The sequence below is a fragment of the Myiozetetes cayanensis genome, unplaced genomic scaffold, assembly GCF_022539395.1.
Source record: "Myiozetetes cayanensis isolate MyiCay16 unplaced genomic scaffold, myiCay2020 scf4, whole genome shotgun sequence".
In the NCBI taxonomy this organism is placed as follows: domain Eukaryota; kingdom Metazoa; phylum Chordata; class Aves; order Passeriformes; family Tyrannidae; genus Myiozetetes; species Myiozetetes cayanensis.
In genome coordinates this window covers 27,303,453-27,313,925 of record NW_026087631.1, presented here as the reverse complement: position 1 = coordinate 27,313,925, position 10,473 = coordinate 27,303,453, and the positions used below count along the sequence as shown (strand labels likewise).

Below are 10,473 nucleotides of genomic sequence, written 5' to 3'. Positions count from 1 at the left end.
GGTTCATGTGAAGCCATTTCCTTCTGTTCTCTCTCATAATATTATTTCCTCCTCCTACGGGGAAACAATACAAGGCCAAAAAAAGAAAAATCTGCACATGGAGTACATACACACACTCTCGCACAGGTAAATCTATCTAAGAGGAAAAAATACGCTTCAGTTAGAGAGATCACCTAGAAAGAAAACTCTTACCTTAGTTGAGAATATATGCAATCAAGTTATGAACACACTTCACTACAAAAAATTCAGTGATTCTTCCTAACAGTATTTATGCCTTTGGTACCCACTCCTCTCCTATGGAAATTAGTCTAAGATCTTGTTCTATAATTACTTTTTGAAAACTTAGAGTATCAGTGATTACTGTTAAAAATGAGAGGATTTTTTAATGATGAGCCACCCTTTTTAGTTATCAGTTTGCAAAACTTGAAGCTGAGGTTGCTTCTAAGTAATTTTTTTGCAACATGTTTATGAAATCAGAGAGTGAATAAAAATATAAGAAAGTATGATGCTTTCAGGTCCTGAAAACACATTTCCAGGGAAAACACTGATAAACAAAAGAGATGCATTTTTGTACAGCCTTTTAAAAAAATCATCACAGATGATTTAAACACAGACCAACCATAGGATTATATTTGGTTTTTGCCTGGGTACCTTTAATAAAATTCTACTGAAATGTTACCATATGATTTAAAAATACACATTTCCACAAAATTTAGAAAAAAAAAAAGCTTTAAAATGCAGGTATATTTTTCACTAATTTGCAATATATGTTTATTTTTCCAGAATAGGAAAATTAATTCTTAATTCTCTGGGTTTTAACAAAAGGAAAAAGCCCGTGATATTTGCTTGCTTATTTTCATTAAAGTCAGTAGAGGTAATGTCAGGAAAAGATGGATTGGGCCCTACTAGTTAGTTTTACTTCTGAAGCACTGATCAAATTTATGAAAGACAAAAATCATACACACAAGCTGCTCAGGTTTATAAAAGTCATACACACAAGCTATAGGAATAATGTAGAGATACATTTTCTATTTTCTGTTTTATGGGTGCTAAAGTATCTTTGAATAGCAAAGCAAATTACTAAAATTATATTTTAATAACACTATCTACATTTTGACACCCTAAGTCCTGTGTATCTGTTCAAGATACTGAACCATTATACACATACCATATGCTTTGTTAAGGGAAATCAGCAAAGAAAGACAATCTACAGGTACACCACTTTTTCCTCAGAAAAAAAAGCCAGGCTGTGCTTAGTTTAATTATTTTGAGATATGTGATCAATCAGCATAGTGACTGCAGCACAGCACACCAATACATAGGAAGTCAGTGCCTCATGCTGTACAATGTATGTTAAAGACTCAGGGCTTGCCAGAAGCATTTTCAGACACTTACTGTGCACACATACTAATTTTTCTAAACACCGTATTCAGAGTAGTTTCATCGATGCTGAATCTCTCACTGACAGCCTTTACCTTTCTGCTAAATGAAGGCCAATGCCAGAGGCCATTGGAACATAAAAGCAGTTAACAACTATGATATCAATAATTGTTTAATCATGTAATGATGAAAATGGAGAGTGGACTAGGAGCTGGCATGTTCCCGAGTACTGCATATTTGATGGGTTCATATGATTGGTTATGACATAACAAAAATCTCACTTTCTGTTCACTAAAGCAGTACTTGGTTTTGCTCAAGGAATTAATTTACATCCTGAGTCCTCAGTATTTATGTCTTTGTATTGTCTATAAACTACTAAGATACAACCACCTACAGCTTACTTTCTACGTAAAGTATATCTTCTTGTTGTTAGTCTTCCTTGGAGGATATTTCTTTTTTAATTATTAATAGTTTGTCTTCTTTTCACAGGTTTCTGTGTGTCAAAGAAAAACACATGTATTGTAGTCCTGCAAGGACATTTTATTTACTAAATTAAGCTCTGACTCTGCTATTAAACGATACTTTAAGTTGTACAAACTGACCCCTCACTCCTTCCCTGTCATACTTCTCACAAGGAGAAAAAAGTAGGGGAGGGGGGAAGAGGAAATGAACTCTTCTTACAAATGAGGCTGAGGAGATTCTTCATCAGGGTAAAAGAGTGTTATTTATTCTGCTTCCTGTAATGACAGTGATTTCCACATGTCTGTGTGTGCTGGAGAAAAAAGACTAAGGAAACACTGGATGTGCCCATGCCTATTAAAAGAACTAAGTCCAAAGACGGCAAAATAAATCAGAATTGTTGGGATTCTTTTAACAAAAATAAATGAAGAAAAGAGTTTGGTTTATGGTGCCTGTTATACATGGGCTATGTACTTAGCTGATGTACTTTGTACCCTGCTAACTATTCTACAGATGTCAACATACTGAAAACAAGTCTGAGGGAAAACCACGGGAAGACAAGTTATAAGCTTTTAATAGTACAGCTTTGAAAATCTGTGCTAAAACCCAAACCCACCAACAAACAAAAAACCCCCACAAAACAAAAACATACTCCAAATATTAAAAAAAAAAAAAAAAAATTCCAAACCCCAAGGGTTTTGAGTGTTTGTTTTCAACTCCGTCTCTTCAGTCGCTTCCGAGAAGAAGAGCAGAAATTTCGGGCAGGTTGGGTGGCGCGATCGGTGAAGATCAACCCGGAACGCCTTTCCACGCTGAAGAAAAGGATTTTCCATCAGGAATCCAACCAACCAACCCTATGCCACGGCACCGCCGATCCCCCCGCGGGACTCGCCCGCCCTGCACCGCCGGGCTCCGCCGCTGGGGGGAGTCGGGGCGCTTCCGAACGGCGCCGATCCCGACGCGGGGAGGGTGGGAGCGAGCGCAGGGAGGGGGCCCCGCATGGGATGGGATGGGGTGGGACGAGAGTCGCGCTGCCTTTTGTCACCCCGGCAACACAGGCGAGCGGGAGCGGCGGGAGCGCCCGGGGAAGGCCCCGTCCGTCCGGCCCCGCCCCGCCCGCGGGAGCCGCTCACCTGCCCGAGGGGATGCGGGGATGCCGGGGTTTGGTGGTGGAGCGCCCACCATCCGCCTGCCCTCGCCGCCAGTGGTGTCAGGGCTGCGGTGTCTGCACATTGGCGGAGCCCTTTCCCCTCCGCCGGCTCCCGCAGCGCTGCGGTGTGCGGGGGAACGCAGGGAAGGAGTTTTTCTGCTTCGGTGGAATTACTCGGCACACTGTTTTTTTCTCGTGGTGGACGGAAACTCGTCCGTCCGCTGCCCCCGCGCATAAGCCTGTCGCAGCATCCGGCGTTGAAATGGTTAGCTTTAGCAGTAAGGCTGCACAGGAACCACTCCGATGTCTTAGTAATTCAATTAGTCAGGTTTCCAGAAGGTGGGGTTGGGTATTTTTTTGGCATGGAGGAGGAGAAGCCCGAGACGACACCTTCCTTCTCGTGTTGCAAGCCAATCAGGTCGAGGTGTAAAAAAAAAAAAAAAAAAAAAAAGGCAATCTGTAAGCAAACAGCAGGCTGTGCCCTGACTGGCTGCGCCGGCAAATCCCCCCCTTTCCCAAGTAAACTGCATGCAAAAATCCCACATGATCAAGCAGCAGCAGCCGTGCTCCGAGCTGGCTGCCTGCACCTTCTCGCCTTCATCCCTCAAGCACACCGGCGCCAGATCCCGCCTCGGACACACGCTTGTGCATGTATGTATGTCTGTGTATGTGTGTGTGCGTGCGTGCGTACCTCGCTATACCGCGTATATATCTCTGCGGCTGCCCGTCGCACACACGCATGCACAGAGACAGCTTAGCACGCCAGGCTCTTAGCTTTTCCAGGTTGCTGATGTCGGATTTACACGCAGTGAAGGGACCGGTCATTGCAAAAGGGGGCGTGACTGTTTAAAGATTTTTTTCCTCCCATAAAGCAATTTTTTTTTCAAAACTGACTTTTGCCCCTCCAATCCTCGTCGCTCTTTACGATCCCTCCCTGCCTGCCGCTGCATTCAAGTTTATTTATTTCCCTGCTGGCGTGGTATATTTTTCCTTGTTGCTCTTGCTGCTGCTTCGGAGGGAAAGGGGGAGCAGCTGTTGGGCAAGACCGAGAAGATCTGGGGTGGGTTTTTTTTGTTTGGTTTTTTTTTTTTTTTTTAAGATCTCCTTATGTAGTCATCTGAGGAGTGGATTCTTTTTCTCTCACCCTCTCCCTGCTCTTTCAAACTGTTTTGTCCTTCCGCAGAAGTTGATGTTCACGGGACTGGACCCTGCTTTATCCCAGAGAGGCTCCGAGAGGTTGAAACAAGAGATTTCCGCACCTCGCCGTATTGCTCCATTCGTTCCCCGAGCAGGAGAGGCCAGCCAAGACCAGCATCATCAGAGGAGTTTGCAGGCTTGATTTTCCACTTCTCCGAGGTTTTGCTTTCCTCCACGTCCTCTCATAAAACAATTTTTTTTACTTCCATCCCCTTGGTTTCCACGCCGCAATATTTCTTGGATTGGCCGTTCTTTTTTGTCCGACACCCCCCCCCCCTTTTTTTTTTTTTTTCCTTTTTCGCCTTTGCTGTTGCTTAGTCCTTGGTGCATCCACCGCCCAGGAACAGGAAGGACAAGAAAACCGCTCCACAAAGTCTCCTTCAAGACACCGTGCTGCAGAACAGGCTCCTCAACTCCATCAGCACAGCGAGCAAACTCCTCGGGGGTTTTGTTTCCCCCCCCCCCCCTTCCCCCTTTTTTCTCCTCCATTCCCGTTTTTTCCCCCCTGTTTTTGTTTGTTTCTCATTTGCGGGGAGCGGAGGGCCAGGAAGGAAAACAAACTTTGTACTTTGAGATCTGTGGGTACTTCTCGTCCCGCTCCCAGCCAGCCGCCTTTAATACATTGCCAGGACCCCCCGTGGGCTTCCAGGGGGAAAGATCTCCTTCCCCTCCTCCTCCTGCCCGCTCTTCTCCGCCGTTCTTCAGCTCGCTTGCTGCCTCCATCCCCGCGAAGCCCGAGCCGCGCGTCGGGGCCGTTCGCAGGGGGCGGAGGAGCGGCCGCCCCTCGCCCGCCCGCCGCGCCGGCGGGCCGGTGTATGTCGTGCCGTGGGCTCCGTGCGGGACTCCCGGTGAATGAGCACCGCCCGCCGCCTGCCGCCGACACCCGCCTCGGCCCCCGACACCCCGTGCCGGGGTAAGGCTCCCTGAAGGGCCGCGGATCGCCCTCGCCCGCCGGTTGCGCGGCTGCGGCGCCAGGCGCCCTCAGCTCGCTGCTGCGGCGCGGCTCACCGCGGAACCCACCGCTTGCGCGTCTTGCTTTTTATTTATTTACCCCCACTCGGTCCCGCCTGCCCCCCGTCCCCCTCTTTTTTTTTTTTTCCCCTCCTTTTTTTCCCCCTTTTTAAATTTTTTTCGCCGCATCCCGCCTCGCTGCGCCGCCGGCCGGGCGGAGATGCCGCACGTGGAGATGCTGCTGCTGGCGGCCGCGGCGCTGTGGGTGTGCGTGCGCGGGCAGGAGCCCGGCGCCAAGGCGGTGGCCGACCGCTACGCTGTCTACTGGAACAGCTCCAATCCCAGGTACGCGGGGCGGCCGCGGGCGCGCACCGGGGCGCGGGGGTTCTGTCGGCGGGCGGGCGCCGGAGACTCGTACCCAGAAACCGCAGGAACTAACCCCGGCTGGAGAAAGGCGTGGAAAACTGTATTTTAACGGAGGTTCAGGGCTGCAGGGTAGCGGCGATGGGGAGGGTGGCGGGGGTGGTTTTCTCTTATTGCCCCTCTTTCCTCCCTCCGAGGCCGCACCAGACTTCCCCGGGGTCGGTCGCCGCAGGCCGGCGGGAGTCGAGCGGATGCGCCCCCAACGGGGTGTGGGTGCTCCTCTCCGCGGGGCTGCTTCGTGCCTGTTGCCGAGCCCGTTTCGGGGGCTTGGATGGGATGAGAGGGCGCAGGTAGCGGCCCCTCGAAGCTGTCCCGGCGGGTTACGGTAGCGGGAATGCGGCCCCGGGGAGCGCGGCGGGGCTCTGCCTCCACGGCCCCGGCTCCGCGGCACCCTGGGCTGGAGGTTTGTCAGGAGTGGCTTTGCCCGGCCCTGCCCTGCCCTGCCCGCCCGGCGGGGGGCTCTCCCGAGCGGGCTGAGGTGAAGAAGCGAGGTGGGTTTGCCCTGCCGGGCCAGGTGTCTGTGTCCCGAGCATCTTCTCTGTCCCCGCCGTCGGGGCCGAGCGATGCTGGCACAGTCGCCCCGCTCCCCTCTCGCCGAGGGTTCTTGGCACCAGGCTTTGCGTGTGCCGTTCAGCACTGGAAAGAGAAGTTTCCTTTATACATTTATATTTTTTTTTCTGGAGTTTTCCCTCATGTTTAGCATCAGCAAATTTCAATTGCAGCCCTGCTCCAAATGGTATCCATGTGTTTAGGTACAAAGTCAGCTGGGTATTAAATTCTTTTGCCTTGTTAAAGTGCCTGTGAGCAGACTTACTTTTTTTTTGTTTGGTGGGGTTTTTTTTTTTGGTGTGGTGTTTTTTTTTTTTTTTTGGTAAACCTGTCAAGCTAGTCTAAGTAAATTTGGGGACGTTTTATCTTAGGTTATCTCTTTTTTATGCTTCTGATACTGCTGTTTGGCTTGAGATTAGCACATTGATTTTTGTCACAGGTCATGTTTTTTAATAGATCTGTGTTGCCTGCAGAAAACTCTCCTACTCGGTATTCCAGAGCAGGTTCAAAATAGGTGATACAGAAGTTAACAGGCAGAATTTTCAAGGACCCAGAGTTAGCTGGTCTGTCCAGCACTGCGTTCTTGGTCACAACACCTAAGTGATAAACAGTCGGCACAAAAAGCTTGAGACAGAGAGGATTTATCCACAGAAACAATCATGAATGATGAGTATGACCTCCGTTAAAAACAATCATGAATGATGAGTATGTATGATTTTAAATGCCTGTCTCTACATTTTCCTCTTTTTTATGTGTGTTACTTGAAAAAAATTGCTCAGAGTAAATAAGATGAAAAGTTACACCTCACACCACACATCAAAGAACATATGTCCCAAAAAATTGCTTGTGTTTCAGAACCAGAGGGTTTTTTCTGTTGTTTTTAGGCAAAATGAAATCTAACTGCTGGTAAAAAAATAAAGTAGTATTTCCAAACCCCACTGGGTAAAAGGAGGATTGTTGAAAGAAGTAGGTTTGACTGAATGCACACATTACTAGTATAACAGCTAAAATACTTCAAAAATAGTCTTACATTCAAGATTTTTCACTTCTGTTGTCTTGTGTGTGATGAGCTTGTACAATAACTGTACATAGGTAAAGATAGTTTAAGGTACAAGCAGTGCTTTATCTAGTCAGTAGGTATTACTCATTGAGTTGGATTTGTAAGGCTTCTAAAGTTTATCATATTTTATTACTGGTAATGGAATCTGTTATTAATCCAACATTAAACATCAGCAGACTGCAAAGAAAACTTAGTTTTGTTATTCTTCCAAACACTAGAGGAAGAGTTAATTTTAAGATGTTTCTAAACCTTCTGTTTTAAAAACAAACGTTTCTTCTCTTAAAATACTCACTACTCTTTCACAATGGATACATCTATTTGGACATGTCATGTTTATTCGTGAGTTAAAAATATGAGAAAGAGCAGGGTGCAGTTGTTTTATGCAGTGTACCAGTTTTTATGTGCTTTCCAAATAACATGATCATTACAGAAAAACAGGCTAATACCTGAATGGTAGGTGAAAGAGACCCAAAGAAAAGAAAGCCCTTCTCTTTTGAATTTGTTTAGTCAGAATCTAAGCTGAAGACAGAATTGTCTTTGGTTATGAAAATTTTTAGAGCAGTTAACAATGTCACAGGAATAACTTTGCAGTGATTTATCTACATCCAGAGGCAGACTCAAGAGATGTACACATGCAGAATTAAGTAGGGATGCTTACGTGATGATAACTATTTAAAATTAGAAGACAAAATATACTGTTGTTTTTTAAACACAGATACCACCATTGTGATTTAGCTTGTATATTGTATTTATTCAGAATTAATAAACTGCTCTAGACTTAATTAATTCCCTTTAAAAAATGAAACAGTGATCATTTTGCTAGTGATTAAAGGCACTCTAAAGTGACACTTCATCTAAACTTTGAAGAATTTAATAGTAATTGTTCTTCCTTCCAATTTGATGGTGTTTCATTTTTTAGTATGAAAGTCCAGCAGCTTACTGAAATATGTAAAATTTTCATTCTCACTGAAAAAAAATTAGTGAATTGTTGAGTGGCCCAATTGATAAGTGCTCCTGCTGTGAACAATATTTGATAAATAAAATACCTGAGGAGTCTATTAGCAAAATTCATATTACATTGCTTGGTTAGTTGCCAAAGTTCTGCTAGAACAATTAGAAAATGTTGTATGATCACTATTGTTAGCATGTATGTGTAACAAAGTTGTGTATTCTTATAGAGTCGAAGTCTCTTATTAGGACTGTTTAAAGTAATCCTGTTCTTTACTCTTCTTTTTTAATTATCAGCATACATGAAGTACCATAAATGCTGTAGTCCAGTTCCAAATGAGAATATGCTCAGGCATTTGGATTCTGAAGTATAAATAAAATAACTTCTTTTAATATTTTTAAATTGGAAATTAATCCTTAAGCACAAAAATGTGTTTTATTTGTTTATTTATGTAGGCTTAGAATTAAATATACACCACTTGTAATTGGTGCATTAATCTTCAGCACTGTTTGCATATGTGTTCTTATACAGGACAGCAAACTATTTTCCTCAGAGAATATTATTCTGAATACAATACTCAGTTTTGGAATAGAGCATATTAATTTAATCCTGATTACTAGTGTCCTTGTAATTAGAATTCAGACCGAGTATCATGTACCTGGGCCAAATTTTGAAGTGGTCTGCTTGCATGTTTAGTGCTTCCTACTGTTTTTAATCTTGTCATAGTTCAAGCTGAACTACATGTTGTAATTAATGATACATTTTTCTGCTTGCAGCAATGTGCTTTTGGGGTTTCTATTTAGGTATTTCCCTGTAAGTTGTTTCAGTGTTGGGTTATGTAGCTTCATAAATTGTTACTTGTTTCAGGATGGTTAAAAGTACCAGCATTTCAAGTCTAGTTTCTGGTCATATGTAGAGGCCAAATCTTGTAGTGTCACAAAAGCAAATATTTTTTTGCTAGGAGTATTACTGGGTTTGTCTGTATCTTATACAAGAAAATGGTGTATAAAATTTGTAAGGGAATGACTATAAAAACTTCAGCTGGTGATTTCCCATAATTAAGCTGGTTACCACAATTTTTTCGATATTGCTAGAGGTTTTTTTTTGTTTGTTTGTTTGTTTGTTTTTAGCATAGATACTTGGAAGCAGCAAACAGAAAATTCCATGTGTAGATTAGAATTTCACAACTGGATGTCTAAACTTTGGTGAATTTTGTAGCTGAGTATTTAGGCACTATTTCAGAAAAACGTCTAACTTTTCTGAAGTTAGATACACACTTAGGTTCTGTAGCAGTTGTGTGGATGACTGGATGTGTACTTAAGTGCCTACCTGGACCAGCCAAAGGCACGGACTTAGTTTTGAGAAGCTCTGACCGTGGCACTTCGGGAGCACACTTGCTGGCTGGGTGGATTTCTGAGTATCCTGCCATCCATTTTTATGTGTTTTCAGATTTCCATGTTATATTGGCTGTATATGCCGAGGTAGTGAGGCTGGGTTTTTTTTGTTTGTTTCTTTCTTTGGTTTGGTTAGGCTTTAATTATTTGTTTTCCATAGAGATACAGCTCTGCCTGCCTACAGGGTTTAGGGAAGCCATGAAGAAATGGTTGGAATAGGAAGAAAGCAGTTACGCATGTTAAGAACAACTAAGCTGGGGATGAATAGGGGCAAAATCAAGGCATTTGCTTTGGTGTTGGTATTCTGTGTAAGTTTCTTATGTCAAGGGAATCATAGGAGCCTAAGTACTTGGGATATATATACATATGGCACACGTGCTTATGTGTATATATATGTGTTGTATATATATGTATATTAAAAAACAGTTTTGAAACAGCATAGCTTGTATTTTGAGAGCATTTTGTCCAGCAGCTTTCTCTGAGAGCTAAAGAAATTTCTGATTCCCTGTAATTAAAAGATCAGTAGTAGAGCCTTCAGTTCTTTACACCTACTTTCTCTGCTTTTAATGGTTTCATTAACACCTTGCGTCTCCAAAAGAACATTGGTGTTTATTTTAAAAGTGGGGGTTTGAAACAGTTTCAAACCTTCCATGGAAATACTGCACAAAGAACAATTGTTTCATTGGCTTCCACCTTTGTATCAAAGGCACCTTGTTAAGTGGTACATGGTCTTCATGAAATGCTTCTTCCTAAATCTTTTCCAAGTGCACACAGTCAGGACACTTTACTGCATTCTTTCTGCTAGCCCTTCTCTCCTTTTCAAGAGGGACAGATAAAGATGAGCCTTCTCTCCCCTATAGTTATGATCCCAGCAATCTACCAGTTTCAAGCTGGGCTGAGAAAGTGAGTGAATGCAATTAGTCCTTCAGGAGCTGTGGTCATGGTATTCATATGGAGATGC

The 10,473-nt window shown here is 43.9% G+C and overlaps 1 protein-coding gene across 2 annotated transcripts in view; it reads left to right on the top strand.

The window, feature by feature from the left end:
• Nucleotides 1-3,503: 3,503 nt before the first annotated feature.
• Nucleotides 3,504-10,473, top strand: part of EFNA5 (ephrin A5) — a 208,818-nt gene continuing 201,848 nt past the window's right edge. The window contains exons 1-2 of one of the 2 annotated variants that reach the window (XM_050328450.1): nucleotides 3,504-3,640; nucleotides 4,173-5,482. In XM_050328450.1, coding sequence (XP_050184407.1) covers nucleotides 5,358-5,482 — 125 coding nt within the window. In that variant the 5' untranslated portion in view covers nucleotides 3,504-3,640; nucleotides 4,173-5,357. Of the gene's footprint in view, nucleotides 3,641-3,913; nucleotides 4,050-4,172; nucleotides 5,483-10,473 lie in introns of those variants that run through there. The other variant, XM_050328451.1, reaches the window with a different exon arrangement.